The following is an 18,314-nucleotide window of genomic DNA, read 5'->3' as shown; positions in this document are numbered from 1 at the left end:
TTGTTGGCGTGAGTCTTGTACTCAGATTTGAACTTACTTTTCACCCTAGGCCTGCACGTCTGGACGAGGTGTCCACTCGCAGCCTCTCCCTGTGCTGTGACCTTTTGACCTCTGTGTGTCGGACAGCCGTGCAGTACTGCGACGATGCCCTGGAGAGTCACCTGCAGGTCATAGTGGGCACGCTGACTGCCCAGGTCACCGACCAGTCCCCCATCTCAAAGCAGGTAAGCATCGTTTGAACAACAAGAAAAATGTTCTCTTTGATATTTATTCTTATGAAATGATTTACACCTCATTTACTTGACATGCATTCCCTGGTTTGCCTTCTGATGTTCATTAAAAAGACCCCCACATTCTCTCTGAATGGATAAGCAAACTTTTGCCAGAGTTCAGTAAGATAACAAGTTCTTTTCTCTCAGGTTCTGGGTCTGTTGAAGTTCCTGGTGATGGAGAACCCTGAGAACGGGTTCCTGAGGAGAGCCATCCCTCTGCTGGAACCCTTCCCAGACCAGCCAGCCTTCAGAGAACTGAGAGCAGCACAGCATGCTCTCAAATACAGCACCAGGGCCCTCACCCTCAGACAGGTAAACAGCACACTCTCAAATGCAGCACCAGGGCCTTCACCCTCAGACAGGTGAACAGCACACTCTCAAATACAGCACCAGGGCCTTCACTCTCAGACAGGTAAACAGCACACTCTCAAATACAGCACCAGGGCCTTCACTCTCAGACAGGTAAACAGCACACTCTCAAATACAGTACCAGGGCCTTCACTCTCAGACAGGTAAACAGCACACTCTCAAATACAGCATCAGGGCCCTCACCCTCAGACAGGTAAACAGCACACTCTCAAATACAGCACCAGGGCCTTCACTCTCAGACAGGTAAACAGCACACTCTCAAATGCAGCACCAGGGCCTTCACTCTCAGACAGGTAAACAGCACACTCTCAAATACAGTACCAGGGCCTTCACCCTCAGACAGGTAAACAGCACACTCTCAAATGCAGCACCAGGGCCTTCACTCTCAGACAGGTAAACAGCACACTCTCAAATACAGCACCAGGGCCTTCACTCTCAGACAGGTAAACAGCACACTCTCAAATACAGTACCAGGGCCTTCACTCTCAGATAGGTGAACAGCACACTCTCAAATACAGCACCAGGGCCTTCACCCTCAGACAGGTAAACAGCACACTCTCAAATACAGTACCAGGGCCTTCACTCTCAGATAGGTGAACAGCACACTCTCAAATACAGCACCAGGGCCTTCACCCTCAGACAGGTAAACAGCACACTCTCAAATACAGCACCAGGGCCTTCACCCTCAGACAGGTAAACAGCCAACGATGGAGGACAAATTCAAAATGTCTCTCTGATGTCTCATGAGCCATGACCAGATACCCCTCAAAACCCAAACATATTCCATTTCGCTGGATAATCTTCACATCGTCTCCTCTAAGCTCCTCTATACCACTGTGACAGAATCAGCATCCATTCTACTCAGAAAAGAAACAGACATTAAAGCGCATGTGTCTTGTTTTAACTGAACTGATCCATCTCCCAATCCAGTCAAGGATTGTTTTACTACAGACATGCACATCCTCCATTGCGTTCATGCGGTTACATGAGTAACACAGGCCCACCTGATGGCACCCCTCCCTCTCTCCTGTCCCCTGCAGGAAATCGAGCACTTCCTGTCTGTGACTTCCTGCGACTCTCTACCCCTGACGAGACTGGAGGGTCTGAAGGATTTAAAGAAACGGCTCCACGTTCACAAGCAGCAGATAGGAGAACTGCTCAAAGAGTGCCACGGTCAGTGGAAAGAGTGACAGCATGATTTTCCACACACACGCACACGCACATACACATACACACACACACATACACACGCACACATATACACACACACACACACGAACAAACACACACATACACACACACACACACACACGAACAAACACACTCACACACACGAACAAACACACTCACACACACATACACACACACACACGAACAAACACACACACACTCACACACACTCACACACACACACGAACAAACACACACATACACACACACACACACACACACACACACACGAACAAACGCACTCACACACACGAACAAACACACATACACACACACACGAACAAACACACATATACATACACACACACACACTCACACACACGAACAAACACACATATACACACACACACACACACACACTCACACACACGAACAAACACACATATACACACACACACAAACAAACACACACATACACTCACACACACACTCACACACACGAACAAACACACTCACACACACACACGAACAAACACACACATACACACACACACACACGAACAAACACACACACATACACACACACACTCGCACACAGTGTCTGAACAGTGGGCTTCTTTGCACATATTAAACCCTCTTTCTCTCTGCGGTCACGTAGCTGATCCTGGAAGCAGTGTACTGGTCAGACTGGTTCTAAATCTCCTACAGCTGTGCAAACTGGCAGTTAATCATCCTGGAGGAAAAGACATTTTAGGTGAATGCTTTTTACAGACGCAGCACTTCTTCACACATTTACACAATACAGTCATTATGGAGTAAACAAGTATCTATCCCAATATATATTGCAATTTACAATTTACAATTTAGTTATTTGGCAGACGCTTTTTTCCAAAGCGACTTACAATTGGTGCATCAGTCGGATTTCTAATACCTTCAACAGAGATCATATTGCTCAGATAGCTTTTGACCAGAGCATTACCTCGTTTGTTTCTGGGGTGGGGGTGGGGGGGGTAGGGGTGTTGTCACGACTGGTGTGACTGGTGTGAGATTCTCTTCTCTGTAGAGGCTGTTGGGAGCTGTCTGGGAGAGCTGGGGCCTGTGAATTTGTCGACCATTGCATTGCATCATGGGAAGGATGAGGTGTACACAAAAGCCGCGGCTTTGCACTCCGACCCCCCCGTCCAGTGGATCTACATCATCCTCAGCTGCATGAACAATGCCCTCACACACCACAAGTACGTAGGCAAATAGTCCATACCACAACAGCTATGTCTCATGATATAGGAAACACGCATTAAACAGTTCAGTATAAAGTATAACTGTGTCTCTGGTCTCATAGAGTCACACAAATAACAATTAATGTGTCATAGACTATTCAGGTGTACAGGAACAGGAATTCTGATGTTTATCTTACTTTGACCTTCAACTTCACCTTGTCCACCAGGCATCTAAAAACTAACACAAAAAAACTAATACACTTTGTGTATTTCGTATGTTGTGTGTATGTGTGTTTCAGTATTGCAGTCAGGCAGGCTGCTGCCCAATGTCTCAGGGACATCCTGGCCACCCAGTCTGGAGTGGAATTCTGGGAAATGTATAAAGCTGAGAGGGATCCCATGCTGGTGTACCTCAGTCCCTTCAGAAGTGTCCGGAAGAAGGCAAAACGCTTTGGTTTTTCATGTGTGGTCTGTGTCTAAGAGTCATGACTGTGCTCAACACCTGCTGTAGTGTTGGTCACATGTGTAATGACACTATTGTAATTACTTGTCTTATTGTATTTAATATCATTATAATTGTCAAACAGACTCTTTGCTCCAATGTTTATCAAAACCCAGCAAAACACAAGAAGCATTTACAATAACACAACTACAGCGGCACCGATATCAGATGATATAACAGACATACACTTAAGCTCGTAGTGTGGAGAGCTCACCAACACTTGCACACAGACCCAGTTGGTCGTTATGAGCACTTAGCTGTGACTTTATGGGGTTTTATCCTGGTTCTGCAGGAACAGGCAGTGAGAGCTGAGTGCACTGCTGAGTCCAGACGCAGACTTGAACGTTCAGAGGTGTGGATACCATTGCCTGGACAGCACAAGGCTTGGCTGAGGAACCTGTGTGTCACACTGCTGGAGAGTGGGGGAGTTCAGCATGAGGCTCTACTGCTCACCAAACCCCTATGCCAGGTATCAGCCCCCCCCCCCCCATTTTGAAATATTTTTGGTAGTTGACTAGATAGTGCCCCCTCTTGGTTGGAGTCAGAACTACAGCTAATCGGTTTTTTGAATGAGCCTGTGTCTGACGATGTTAAATGATGTTGACTGTGTATGTGTTTTAGGTGAGGACAGGTTTCTGTCAGAGAATGCTGCCATTGTTTATCCATGCCATGTTGCTGGGAGACCGGGCTGGATACTGGAGGGAAGTCCTGTCGACGCACATCCAGGGCTTCTTCAGTCATTACTGTAAACCAAACTCTTCCTCCTCCTCCTCTTCCTCCGGTAGACCCACCACCCCCGTGACCGCAGACTCAGGTGGGCCCAGAACTCAGAGAACCCATGCGCGTTTCACTGCAGTGTGGTTTTAAGACTCTATGTTCATAGATACCTGATAGTAATGAGATTTTGTAATAATAGCTGATTTCATTTATGAGGAGAAATAACATTACAATGGAAGATAACTGGTTGAAAATGAAGATCAATGTCTTTTAGGTGCTGTGTGTTGAAAACTCCTTTGTGCTTTTCCCTTGGCCACGGGATTATTTCATACCTTATGGCATTACTAACTTACTTGCAGAAGTATTTCTCATGACTTCGTTAAGGTATTTTTATGAATAGAGTGTACGTTTTCATATATATATCTATGATACCTGTCTATGTAAGTCTATGTCTTTGTTATGTTTCTTATCAGGAGATTCAGATGTTGCCACTCCAGGCCATGTGGATAAGTTTTCTCTGCGCACCATGCTGGCGGTGGTGGATTACCTCAGACAACAGCGCAGACCTCTGGAGCCAGGGGGGTAAGGGCCGCTCTTTCATCTCTCTCGTGTGCCGCCGTACCCCACAGGACGTACCCCACAGGACGTACCCCACGGGAGGTATTGACCAGGTTTTCTCGGCCTGTTTTCAGCCAATCGTTCGGGACCATCTGCGATTCTAACTTCTGGTTGGACCTGAACTATGTGGAGGTGGCTCGGGCTGCCCAGCTTTGCTCCGCCCACTTCACCGCCCTCCTGTACACCGAGATCTACGTGGACAAGATCAGATCCAACAGGGAGGAGGGTCGCAGGTAACGATCTGGCTGCCGTATTGGAGTAATGCAAAGGTCATGCATCCTGAATATGTAGGTTCATGTGTCCTGTATGTTTCTGTTTGACTGGATTTTTAGTGTTTCGTGTGTTGATTCACGACCTCACCTCTTGTCTCTGGTAACATTACATTCACATTTGGCCAAAATGGCCTGGTTTTTCTCTTCTTCTCAGCCCTGATTGACTGCTCTTTGTGTGTGTGTGTGTGTGTGCGTGTCTGTGTCTGTCGGCGTGGGCATGGGTGTGTGTCCATGTGCGTGTCTGTGTGTGTCTGTGTGTGTGTCTGCAAACGTGTGTATGTGTGTCTGTGTCTGCATACATGTGTATATGTGTTTCTGTGTCTGTGTGTGTCTGTATATGTGTCTGTGTCTGCATACGTGTGTGTGTGTGTGTGTGTGTCTGTGTGGGTGTGTGTGTGTGTGTGTGTGCATGTACGCGTGTGTGTCTGTGTCTGCGTGTGTGTGTGTGTTTTCAGAACCCAGTCCAAAGTGTCGAGAAGGATCACGTTTGATGAGAGCAGTCAGAGTTTGTCCATAGGCAGTATGACTGAGAAGAGCATGGAAGACACGGGGATCAGTCTCCAGGTTAGTACTGGTCTACACACACACGTACTGGGAACTCCCCTCCACCCTTATCTGACTCTTCTGTCTGCAGCAGGCTTTCTTTCCTCAAGTCTCTGCCACAGACTGGACAACATGTGTTTGTGGATTGGGCTTGGAAATGAACAGGCCAACTGGATCATTTTAAATCAGACTGATGCTTTACGCTGGGTTACAGCGGGTCTCTAAGACTGGAAGTGAGACTAATTTACATCTCATTTGCATATGATAGCATGCATTTTCCTTTGAAGTTTTTTTTTTTTTTTGTTCTATGGTTTTCTCCCATAGGACCTTCTGATTGAGGTGTACAGCAGCATTGGGGAACCAGACAGTCTGTATGGATGTGGAGGTGGAAAGATGGTCAGTCCACTCACCAGGTTCGTTTGTTTTTGGTTGTTGTTTTTTTTTCCACCCATGGTGCATTTAGTCAGCTCAGCTGGAAATGTATCGTAAGATACCAGAATGTTTTCCCAGGCATGCGTTGATCGATGTGGTGAAATTTTGACGTGACTTAATACTTTGCTCTTCAGGATTCGGACGTACGAGCACGAGGCCCTGTGGGGGAAGGCTTTGACCTCTTATGACCTTTATTCGAATCTCCCAGAGGTCACCCGGCAGGTCGGCATAGTGGAGGTAAAGAGGGATGCATCGGAATACACCGACACGTAACTCATCACTGTCAGAAAACATTTTAGTGGATTATAATAAAAATCTGTGTTTTCTCCCCCCCCCCCTCCCTCTCTCTCTCTCTCTCTCTCTCTCTCTCAGGCCTTGCAGAACTTTGGTTTGAGCAGTGTTTTGAGTGTCTACCTGCAGGGTCTGCAGAGTGAGGGGGTGGAGTGGAGTCCCGAGCTCAGAGAGCTGCGTTTCCAGGCAGCCTGGAGGAACACCCAGTGGCACTGTGACCTGCCAGAGAGGTGAGGGAGGGTCGGGTTGAAAGGTCACGATACACCAGCTATTACTCGGAGGCATAACGTTATCGATGCAAGGTCAGGGCAGTATTTTGTTTGCACCATGAATATTACGGAGCCGAGAGTCCCTGTTGTCATTGGATTTTTTTCCCCCTAAAACATTAATATTGCCAGAGCAATGCCTTCTCAGTAATCTGTTCAGTTGATTTTAGATGCACTGTTCAGTACAAACTCAGATGAAGAGAGATAAACATTCGCTTCAGGTTTGCTCGGTATTTTTGTCAGTGTTGTGAAGTGTGTGTGTATGCGGTAATATTTGCCGTGTTGTTTCCACAGGACGGAGAAGCTGAGTCCAGGCTTTAATGAGTCTGTGTTCATTGCCCTCCAGGCTCTGAAGGATAAAGAGTTCTCCACGTTTGACCAAACCCTGAAATATGCCAGGTAACCTATGAAATAATACTGCATCATGTGTCACGTCCAAGACCTTCATCACGTGCATATACGATCTTTACAAGAATTGAAACACGGTCTCTTGTGTATGTTTTCATATGTGTGTGTGTGTGTATTCATATGTGCACGTATGTGTGTTTGTGTATGTGTGTGCATGTATGTATGCACACTCGTGTATGTGTGTGCGCGTGCGTGTGTGTGTGTGAATCCATATGCGCGCGCGCGTGTGTGTGTGTGAATCCATATGCGCGCGCGCGCGTGTGTGTGTGTGAATCCATATGCACGCGCGCACGTGTGTGTGTGTACTGTGTTTGTTATATGTGTGGGTGGATGTATGTGTGTGTGTGTGTGTGTGTGTTGTCAGGGTCGCTGAGGTGGAGGAGTTGTGTCGTGGCAGTCTCGAGGCAGTGTCTTCCCTCTACCCTGCTCTCTGTAATCTACAGAGGATCAGTGAACTGGAGAGTGTCAGAGAACTCTTCTCCAGGTAATCCACAGTTACACTATGGCGTTAAAGTTATCTCAGTGTAGACCAGCATTTTGCATATCTTCCAAGTGTGCAGATTTACCATTGACTCAACTGAGCGTTTGCTTAATATCAAAGTGTCAGATAAACAGATTGTGAAGGTGTAATGGCCCTGTGTGTGTGTGCAGGCCTGTGACGGACTCCAGCCTGGCGGAGGTATTCACACAGTGGCAGCAGCACTCCGGGCTGCTGGAGGACAGTGATTTCAGTTTGGTCGAACCCGCCCTGGCCCTACGCACTGCACTGCTTGACACTTTACTCACCTGCCAAACACACACACCCCCTGACAGCAAGAACAACCTGGGCTCCAATCTCTCCACACACCTGATAGAACTCTGCAGGCTCGCACGCTCTGCCAGGAACACACAGGTGTGTGTGGGTGTGTGTGTGTGTGTGTGTGTGTGTGTGTGTGTGTCTTTCTTTCTGTGTTGATATATAATTGCATATTTTGGTATTCTATCCATGTTTTAAAGTGCACACTTGTGTGTTTCACGAACATTACATCCATATGCAGTAAAATTCATAAATCCTTTTTAAATTATGACCATACAGATATATGACCCTGATTCAGTTTAAGAGTTCATGGGTGTCAAAATGGCCATCACCATGAGGACCCTCTACGTTTGCCCTTTAACCCTGGTGTCTTTTGTGTCTTTGTCTGTGTGTGTGTTTTATATGTGTGTGTGTGTGTGTGTGTGTGTATTCCAGCTGGCTGAGAGGGCTGTTTTCCAGCTGAAGCAGCACAGTGCGGCCAGTGAGGGCTCCGTGACCTCGTTGGCATGGCAACTGGAGGAAGCCCAGGTGTTTTGGGTGAAGAAAGAGCAGGAATTGGCTCTGGAACTCCTCAGACACGTGACTGACAACCTGGAGGCTTCGGTGAGTGACTCTAATGTGCCATACAAGCTCTTTCTGTTAGTTTTATACAACTGCATGGCCATGTTAAGATTATTTCAGTCCACTCAATCCCTCTCATTGATTTATCACATATTCCCTTAACTTCTCCATGAGGAGATTGTGACAATTCTGACAATTACTAAAAGCCCCTCTATGTGTGTTTGTGTGGGTGTCTGTGTGACTGTTTTTCTGTATGCATATGGGTACCTCTTTTTCTGTGTGTGTGTGTGTGTGTGTGTGTGTGTAGGTTGACTTAAACCCTGCTGCGGTTCCCGTGTACACTGAGTGTCTGAGATTGTGTGGAAGCTGGTTGGCTGAGACCTGTCTGGAGAGTCCTGCGGTTATACTGGAAAAGTATCTAGAGAGGGTAAGATACCCATAACCCGTATTCACCTGTTCGACTCTGCCCCCTGTTACTCCAACATCAGCACAGTCCCCCCTGTCTAAAACATGTCTGTGGTCATGTGAACCACTAGCACTCATAATTTCTGAATTCTTCAGAGCTATAAAATATTCCCATTTTCTTATGTCACTTGTTGAATGACTGTTATGACACTGGTGATGTAACTGACTATGACCACTGTCACCATGTTTAGAAATGCACTATGTCTGTTTTGTGTTCTGTTATGAATATTATTTTTTCATTGTTCTCCTACAGGCAGTGGAAGTGATAGAGGACCACAGCGACAGTAAGGACGCTAGGCTTCAGAGCCAGCGGACCCAGGCCTTCCTGTCGCTGGCCCGGTTCTCCGACGCCCAGTACCAGAGTATCGAGAACTACATGAAGTCCTCCGAGTTTGAGAACAAGCAGGCGCTGCTGGAGAAAGCCAAAGAGGAGGTGGAGCTGATGAAAGAACGCAGAGTCAGCAGTAACAGGTTAAATAGCTGACAGGACACAGGGGGGGGCACCTTCTGTTATTGCTGGTAACAGATGAATGTTTGCCAGTTAAATTCCTTAACTCAGTTTTGTTCTTCTATAGTTACTTTACACACGTGAATATTTCTACTGTGTGTGTGGAATGTTTTTTTTTCCTCGCTCATTGTTAAATTTAAAGTTTTGTTCATGTGAGTTTTAAATGTACCCAATTATCTGTGTTTTGTACACCATATGTGTTAATAGTGTCTGCAAAATGTGTTTTGCAGGGTGTGCACCTCTCCTCTTATATCCCTATACACATTTAAGTGTCTCCGCTGGTGTTCAGGTTACTTGTGGGGTTTTTTTTTTGCCTTTGGCGTGTTCAGGTTCTTATTTTATGTTTGTCTTGTCGGCCGTGCGTTCAGGTACACGGTGAAAGTCCAGAGGGAGCTGGAACTGGACGTCAAGGCTCTGGCGAACTTGCAGTCCGACCGCCGGCGGTTCCTGCTGAAGGCGGTGGAGAACTACATCACCTGCCTGGAGCTGGGGGAGGAACACGACACCTGGGTGTTCAGACTGGCGTCTCTGTGGCTGGAGAACGCCGACGTCAAAGACGTCAACGACAAGATGAGGGTCAGCGCTCATTCACTTCGGGCACTAAATCATATGGGCTTTTTATATTCGGGCTTTTTGGATCGCGTTTAAAATGAAATCTAATTAAATAAACCCAATAAGAGGAGTGCCCAAATTTTTTTTATGTGATTTGATAGAACTTTTATGCTTATGTACGTTCAGAATGAATTCGGATCAAGGAAACCCAGTATGAAGAGTGCCAGATTACATTTAGAAGTGAAATATCATTTTGTGAATTTGGATAACTTTTACCGCTTAGTCATTTTCTTTTGAAGGGTGTGGGGTTTTAAACTGTTTCCTACACACCCCTGTTTTATTGATATGGATGCTCTCTTTTTTTCACTAATTGATGAAAGTGCGTGTGTTTTGTTGTGTTCTCATTTGGTGTGCCTGTGTGTGTGTGTGTGTGTGTGTGTGTGTGTGTGTCTGCATGTGTGGGACAGAAAGGTGTGAAGAGAATCCCATCCCACAAATTTCTGCCTCTGATGTACCAGCTTGCAGCCCGCATGGGCACCAAAGTCTCAGTGTCAGAAGACGTGGGGTTTCACGATGTTCTCTACGAGGTAACGCACCCTACCCCCCCACCCCCTCGTTTACATCGTCTCTCTGATGGACAGTCCTCAGCCGACGTAGCTTCACTGTTTTAAAGTACCAATGATACCATCTGCGATTACTCTCAGATGTTTCCTACAGAACCATGAAATGACACTTCATGCTCGCGGAACAGTGTGGACTTTAGAGTTTCTTGAACTCTCTGAAAGTTCTTGTGCATGAAGTACGTTCTTAATGTCAGCTTGGATTATAGATTCTTTAAGACTATCTGGCAAGTGTAATTGCTGGAGGAGGAAGATGATGATGGTGATGTCATCTTGCTAAACAATGAAGAAAATGAGTTTCTCGTCAAAACATCCTTTCCTCCGTCTCTTCCCTTCAGCTGATCTATCGCTCATCGCTAGACCACCCTCACCATACCCTCTTCATTATCCTGGCCTTGGTCAACGCCAACAAGGACGAAAACTTCTCCCGAAGTCGCCTGTCCAAGGCCGCCGCACGCCAGCCGTCACCGCTCGACCTGGTAACGCCCACAAACACACACGCACACACACACACACACACCATCTTCGTCTCCAGTAGTATTAGACCAAGCACATATGTGTTATGGAGGCTTTTGACTCACTTGTGGTCCACTCTGTTATTTTCCTTCAACATTCTCTCTTTTGTAACTGATCCAGTACCGAGCTTAGCGGTGGGTATTATGCGACGGGCGGCTCCTCAATGGCCACATGTTTGATTCGTATTCTGCCTGTCTTGGAAGATGCTTCCGATACAAGCGTCTGCCGAATGAATAAGCATAAATATAAAAATGTGAAACGTGGCTTTGATTATCAGAGTAACTTGAGAGTTACCATGAACAGGTTTCTCCACTTGAGGTTATTGGAGGTGAGATTTTGCTAAAATATGATCGTTTTTGAGACCTCTTTACGGTCCGAACATCTTAATTTTGTTCATTGTCACCCTTCCGATGTGCGGGTATCTCATGCGTTAGTAAGACATTTGACAAGGGATACCCTGTCTGCGTCCACGGTGCTCTAAAGGCCCGGGTGAGGCCAGAGTGGAGTTCATTCCATGTATAGGTGAGTGAATATGAGTTTGGTCTCACACAGGAACGAGCTGAAGTGGCGCGGAAGATCATCAACGTGGTCAGGAAGCAGAAAGCCCAAATGATCCGAGGCCTGGAAACCCTGTGTGAGGCCTACATCACTCTGGCGTACATGGACGCAAGCCGATACAAAACCGAGAAAAGTAAGTCCCATCCCGTTCCATACTTTATGATTTTTCTTAATTTTTTTTTCTCCAATGTTACCATTAATGCTGCCGGGTTGTACCCAGTTGCCAGTTGGTATATATACATAATGCTGGCATGTCCCTAAGTATCTAAACCCTCATTTTAAACAATGAAAGTCAATTCATTAAATTCGTTTAGCTATATACTGAGTAGAAGGGAATATTTGAACAGTAAAAGTATTTGATTTGAATGTTAGTGTTGCATTCTCTCTTTCTCTGACAGAGGCCATACCTATTCCAGCAGACCAGCCCATTATGAAAATTAAAGATCTAGATGATGTTATCATCCCTACCATGGAGATCAAGGTAAAGATCTGCCTGGATGATCTGCTAATGCTTAACTTTGCGATTTCTTTACCGTGTGACGCGTCGGGTGAGACCTGGTGCACGACGTGGAATACTGAAGACATTGTTACATGTGTTTGTTTACTGACTACGGTGATTAACGTGGGCTTTGCCCGACACAGGTGGATCCCTCAGGTCAATACGAAAATCTGGTGACCCTCCGGTCGTTTGAGCCTCATTTTCGTTTGGCTGGAGGCGTGAACCTGCCCAAGATCATCGACTGCGTGGGCTCGGATGGAAAGAGCAGGCGACAGCTAGTGAAGGTAAGGTCATCAACTCTACGTACTCCCAAGTTAGCAGTCCGTCCACACATATCATCTTTGCCAGTACCATAGTGAACTCATACGTTTGAGTAAAGTGTGCAGCTTTTCTCACGAGCTTCCAACGATACCCAGATTCGGTTTAGTCACTGTGAATGACTGGTAGAAGTACCCGTTCCTGGGCTTTAATTTTTTTAATCTTTGAATCGTTCGTTGTCACGTGCTATACACACAATGCTCCCAGAGGCTCTATAGAGAAGGCGCGAGGAGCGTTAGCACGAGAGAAATGTTGCTAATCATTTACAACAAGTTGTAATAGCTGTTTCTTTGTCCAGATGAACCTGACGGGAAAGAGCCACCTTTTCTAGCTCTCGTGTGTGTTCCCTTTATTTTTTATATTGGGTTCTCTAGGTGTTAATCATTTATGAGGATATTTTTACACATGCCTGACTGACACACCTTGATTGATTAGTTATTTATACAAGCTTGCTTTCACTTGCTGAGTGTAGCTCCATTCTCTGGAGGTGACTGTTCAAATAGGAGAGGTGTGTTCAAATAGGTCTGTTTGACAGGTACAAAAGATGTTCGTAATGTAATTAATCTTTTGAGTGAACACAGTACATTTGATTGCTTGGTATGAGTCTTGCTTTGTGATGTTTGGTGGTTACATTGGGCTATTGGAGAGAGCAAGAGAATGTTCCAGTAGGTATTTCATAAATATTCGCTTCACCTGTTTGTTTCTGTGCTAGACCAAGGACTCAAAATCCTTTCCCAGTGTCCTCATCTAAAACCAGTCAGCTTTCAGTCATATATATATATATATATATATATATATATATATATATATATATATATATATTTGTTTGTTTGATTGTTTGTTTGTTTGTTTGTTTGTTTTAGCACAGCCTTGATGCACCTTATTAAGCTTGTCAAGGATATTTCAGCAAAATTCAGTGTCTTAAAATTTGGCAAAACTAAAAACACCAGGGTCTTGGTGACCCACTTAAATGTGAAATTAAATCAGTGAATCCTGTGAAAGTGCAGCGTCATAAATAAGTTGTTTGTTTGTTTGTGTTTAGGGGCAGGATGACCTGCGACAGGACGCTGTCATGCAGCAGGTGTTCCAGATGTGCTCCATGCTCCTGCAGAGAAACGCCGAGACGCGCAGGAGAAAACTCAACATCCGTCGCTACAAGGTGCAAATGCATGGTTTCAGTTTCCCGCTCTTACAGACGTATCTTCTTACAGACTTCTTATCTGTTAAGACCCCTGAATTATCAGTTGTAGTCAGTATTAAGTCAGATAACTATACTTATTCGTAACTTAGTTGTGTTTTTAGCTGCCTTGTTTAGTTGTTGCTGTTATCATCCTATTATAGTAAATCTTTCAGTTTCAGAATAGAGCATTTTACGTTATTTTGAAGTGGTTTTAAGAACTGTTGGAAGGAGAATTCCGGAATGATATAACGGTTTAGCTTGTGCCAGGACCAGGACGTGACTAATTCACGGCCCATTGTTTGGTCAGGTGGTACCATTCTCTCAGCGTAGCGGAGTTCTGGAGTGGTGTACCGGTACCGTACCCATTGGAGAGTTCCTGGTGGACCCCCAGAAAGGAGCCCACAAGCGTTACCGCCCGCAAGACTGGACCAACCTTGCCTGTCGCAGGAAAATGATGGTATTATATAGTTTAGTCAGTAGCAAAACAAGATTTGTAAAGTAGTTACATATTATATTAATAAACAAATATTTAATTCTGTTCTGTCCTGTTGTATTCTAAACCTTTTATCATGAACATAGCTTTTAACATTTTATATAATGAACAAATTGACCTATTTTACAGAGTGCTTTGACTTTAACACCTTTTGCTGTCGTGTGATATAAAGCTGATTTCAGATTCAATCTTTCCCATGTCTCTCTCATTCCCAAAGGAATCTCAGGCTCATGGATTTGACGGAAAGTACCAGGCGTTTATGGAGGTGTGTCAGAACTTCCGACCGGTGTTCCGCTATTTCTGTATGGAGCGTTTTCTGGACCCTGCGGTGTGGCTGGAGAAACGGTTAGCCTACACTCGAAGCGTGGCCACTTCGTCCATAGGTACGAGAGCTCAGACTGCCACTGTGAAAGGACGAAAGTGTCAAGACCATGTCAGAGTCTTTTTTAGTCTATGTCTGTACCTGTATTGTGCACTGGTGTTCTTTTTGTTGGCCTGATACAAGACGGCCTCATTTGTTTTCACTTTTCAGTATCATAGTCCATCCCAAATGGATAATGAACATTAGTCCCTTTCTCTCTCTCTCTCTGTCTGTCTGTCTGTGTGTGTGTGTGTGTGTGCATGTCTTACAGTGGGTTACATTGTAGGCCTGGGCGACAGACACATCCAGAACATTCTGATTGACGAACAGACGGCAGAACTCGTGCACATAGACCTCGGTAAGGCGTCCTTCGGATTTCCGCTCCGTTCATTTTCGGAAAACTCGTTTTTTTTTTTAAACTTTTGCGTCTTCCCTTCCCTTGCCAGGTGTGGCTTTTGAGCAGGGTAAAATCCTCCCTACTCCGGAGACTGTCCCCTTCAGACTGTCCAGAGACATAGTGGATGGGATGGGGATCACAGGTGTGGAGGGAGTCTTCAGAAGGTGAGCGCTGTGCTTCTGTGAGAATAGTCATGACAACAGCCCCCCTCCCACATAAAGGGTTTCTTTATACAGAACGTTGGTGCTTCATTGTGATATTAAAGACGTACGGGAAATGAGATGATGTTCTGTGTGTAGTAAAAAAAGCAATAGACAGAGAGTAGATGTTGATGGCAGTTATATGTCTACTGTCCTGTTTTATCAGATGTTGTGAAAAGACTATGGAGGTCATGAGGAGTTCTCAGGAAGCTCTGCTTACCATTGTGGAGGTAAAGGAAGTATGGACGAGTGTGTGTGTGTGCATGCGTGTGTCTGTGTGTGTGAAATTGACAGAGAAAATGAGAGGTTTTTGAACGCGTTGGTATAATTATAAGTTTAGCTGTATGTGTCTGTGTGAGCTGTACTGCCTGACTGTGTCAGTATGTGAAAGAGTGTGTGTGTGAGAGAGAGTGTGTGTGTTTTTTGTACACGTGTGTGTGTGTGAGAGACAGGAATATTCAAACCTTTAGCCTGTTTTTTTTTATGATCACAGGTGCTGCTGTACGATCCGTTGTTCGATTGGACGATGAATCCGCTGAAGGCTTTTTACCTGCAACAGCAAGATGAACAGGCAGAACTGAACGCCACCCTCAACCCCACACCAGGGGGAGAGGAACTGGAGGCTCACCGCAGATCCAGGTACTGTCCCTCACTTACAGTCCAAGCACCGGACCTGTATTTATTACTTATTCATCAAATTATAACCAATACATTTGTAACGACAAATAGCTGTTTGGTTTTCTGTTTTCTTTTTTTTTTTTTTTTTATTCCTAATCAGGTATAAGAGTGTATAAGATGACTAAGCGAGAGATAATATTTGCCTTTTCACTGAGGGTCAACACTGCGTCCCTTTGCATGCTTTGCATGTTTACGCTTAGTCATGCTAAGTCGCGGCAATGTGAACACGCACTCTGAGTGGGAATTTGAATTGGAATCCGGAATCACCTGGCTCACGCACGTAGTTGCTGTTCTGTTTTCAAACCGCAGGCTTGGCTTATGTGACACAACGCTGTCCGAGAGACTTAAGTTTTAGTTTAAATCTGCTTAAAGAAGGTACAACGTCAACATTTTTAGTCTGTTGGACTATTTCGGCAGGCGCTTCGTTGTTTTGCGTGGCATTTGCCTCTGGGTTTCAAAGACTCTAAAATCGGTAATTCAGACAAATGAATTGGACCTGAATTCACTTTGATCCGACCCCAGACTCCGCCTCTGCCGTTCCCACGCGCTGACACGGTGAATCTTCAGAAACAGAGGAGTTTGTGACCTGTGTATTGCTGAAGCTGCCCTCTCTCTCTCTCTCTCTCTCTGTTTATACAGTGACAGTCAGAGCTTTAATAAGGTGGCGGAGAGGGTCTTGCTTCGTCTCCAGGAGAAACTGAAGGGGGTGGAGGAGGGAGCTGTACTCAGCGTGGGTGGACAGGTCAACCTCCTCATCCAGCAAGCCATGGATCCTAAAAACCTCAGTCGCCTGTTCCCGGGTTGGCAGGCCTGGGTATAAATGCATACACTCACATCCACACACACGCACACACACATACACATACGCACACACACATACACATCCACACACACACACACACACACACACACACACACACACACACACACACACACACATACACATCCACACACACACACACACACACACACACATACACATCCACACACACACACACACATACACACACACACACACACACACACACACACACACACACACACACACACAGACATACACATCCACGTACACAAACACATATAAACAGACAGAGCATGTGCATGCATGTGCTCCCACAGATTCACAAAAACCTATACACAGATATAAACACACTGGTCTCATGACCTCTAGTAGTTCCACTGATCCCATCCATAATTAAACCTCTTGGAATTTCCCTCTCATCTCATTTTACAAATTCCTCCAACTGATTAATGAAATTGTGCCGAATGTTTAACACTGAATAAATGTGTTGTACTTTATCCTGCTGTTATATAGCAGCGATATAGTGCTATTTTAAAATAATCTAAAATAGATTATTCTCTAATCAGCAGTACTTAACTGTAAAAAAAAAATGTTGATAAGGCCAAGAATGTAAATGTTCTGTTTGTTTTTGTTTTGAATGTTTATGTTTCTAAAGACATAAAGACATATTTTTCTTACTCATTATGACAAAAAATGATGATGTCACACTGTAATGTCTCTATTTAATTACACCAAAACATCAAATAGATATGCATATACTATCAAATCAAGCTTTAGAAAGGTCAATCTGAAAGCACTCATAGATTCTCAGTATAATTACTTAATGACACACTTTTAATAATTTCATCCCGTCAGATCAAATGGCAATGATTTTTACACTGTTAAAGAGCAATGTCAGTCACCGATATGTCCCTATTCACAAACCCATGTGACTTTTCCCCAGAATGACACATGATCACCAAAAAAATAAAAGTCTTTTTAAAAAGTATAAATGTTGACATTCATCTTTAAAATGTGCTGTTGTGTGTGAAATGTGAAGTGTTCAGTGAACAGAAAGGATTTTCGTTAAACGTGTGGTGTGAAGTGTGATTAACACCTATTTTAATTAAGAGACTTTTTTTTTCTTTTTGGTTCGATGCAATGAAGTAAGAGATGAGCTTCTTTGAAGATGTAAAATTCATGAGAGACAGTTCAAAGTGGAGATGACTGATGGAGACAATAATTTGACAATACCAGTCCAATTCTCCCTTTTATTTTCCCTTCAAATCTTATCTCCCCCTCACCTGTTAGCCTGTAAACACATTTATCAGATAAAACTCATTCAAGACTTCTCTAAACCACATCGGTCTCTCTCATATCAGTCCTGACTGACTGACACACTTAGGAACCAATCTCTTCCTCTCTGTTGTGACGGAGGAGGGGCAGAGGGCGGTTTCTCCCCCTGTTTAAACAGTCCTGACTGACTGACACACTTAAGAACCAATCTCTTCCTCTCTGTGTTGTGACGGAGGAGGGGCAGAGGGGAATGAAAGGCAGAGAGAGGCAGAGAGAGTAGTACTGATCAGAGAAACACAGCCCAAATCACACAAGGAATTCAGAGGTAAAAACCTTTAGTCAAAAACTTTAATCTTTTCTGAAAGTTTTATGAATTAATATATTTAATTTGTTATAAAGTATTAATAAACTGTTATTCACATCATTATACAGCGCACAGCTTGAAAATAAAAGATTTG

At 44.7% G+C, this 18,314-nt stretch overlaps 1 protein-coding gene across 3 annotated transcripts in view; it reads left to right on the top strand.

Moving 5' to 3' along the window:
* atm (ATM serine/threonine kinase) overlaps positions 1-16,627 on the top strand; it is a 30,686-nt gene extending 14,059 nt beyond the window's left edge. For 2 of the 3 annotated variants that reach the window (XM_030777077.1, XM_030777076.1), the window contains exons 29-62: positions 50-224; positions 420-584; positions 1,682-1,814; positions 2,470-2,565; positions 2,875-3,046; positions 3,328-3,469; positions 3,823-3,999; positions 4,152-4,344; positions 4,721-4,829; positions 4,940-5,098; positions 5,593-5,701; positions 6,005-6,093; positions 6,247-6,349; positions 6,485-6,633; positions 6,964-7,068; positions 7,442-7,561; positions 7,729-7,969; positions 8,309-8,476; positions 8,742-8,861; positions 9,153-9,370; positions 9,776-9,983; positions 10,427-10,546; positions 10,918-11,058; positions 11,648-11,786; positions 12,052-12,134; positions 12,296-12,436; positions 13,513-13,629; positions 13,958-14,107; positions 14,361-14,526; positions 14,776-14,862; positions 14,951-15,065; positions 15,268-15,331; positions 15,595-15,740; positions 16,419-16,627. In XM_030777077.1, coding sequence (XP_030632937.1) covers positions 50-224; positions 420-584; positions 1,682-1,814; positions 2,470-2,565; positions 2,875-3,046; positions 3,328-3,469; positions 3,823-3,999; positions 4,152-4,344; positions 4,721-4,829; positions 4,940-5,098; positions 5,593-5,701; positions 6,005-6,093; positions 6,247-6,349; positions 6,485-6,633; positions 6,964-7,068; positions 7,442-7,561; positions 7,729-7,969; positions 8,309-8,476; positions 8,742-8,861; positions 9,153-9,370; positions 9,776-9,983; positions 10,427-10,546; positions 10,918-11,058; positions 11,648-11,786; positions 12,052-12,134; positions 12,296-12,436; positions 13,513-13,629; positions 13,958-14,107; positions 14,361-14,526; positions 14,776-14,862; positions 14,951-15,065; positions 15,268-15,331; positions 15,595-15,740; positions 16,419-16,599 — 4,801 coding nt within the window. In that variant the 3' untranslated portion in view covers positions 16,600-16,627. The remainder of the gene's footprint in view (positions 1-49; positions 225-419; positions 585-1,681; positions 1,815-2,469; positions 2,566-2,874; positions 3,047-3,327; positions 3,470-3,822; positions 4,000-4,151; positions 4,345-4,720; positions 4,830-4,939; positions 5,099-5,592; positions 5,702-6,004; positions 6,094-6,246; positions 6,350-6,484; positions 6,634-6,963; positions 7,069-7,441; positions 7,562-7,728; positions 7,970-8,308; positions 8,477-8,741; positions 8,862-9,152; positions 9,371-9,775; positions 9,984-10,426; positions 10,547-10,917; positions 11,059-11,647; positions 11,787-12,051; positions 12,135-12,295; positions 12,437-13,512; positions 13,630-13,957; positions 14,108-14,360; positions 14,527-14,775; positions 14,863-14,950; positions 15,066-15,267; positions 15,332-15,594; positions 15,741-16,418) is intronic. The other variant, XM_030777078.1, reaches the window with a different exon arrangement.
* Positions 16,628-18,314: the final 1,687 nt, after the last annotated feature.

Source organism: Chanos chanos, chromosome 6, assembly GCF_902362185.1.
Source record: "Chanos chanos chromosome 6, fChaCha1.1, whole genome shotgun sequence".
Taxonomy (NCBI): domain Eukaryota; kingdom Metazoa; phylum Chordata; class Actinopteri; order Gonorynchiformes; family Chanidae; genus Chanos; species Chanos chanos.
The sequence above is the reverse complement of the archived record's forward strand: the minus strand, read 5'-3'. Positions and strand labels throughout refer to the sequence as shown.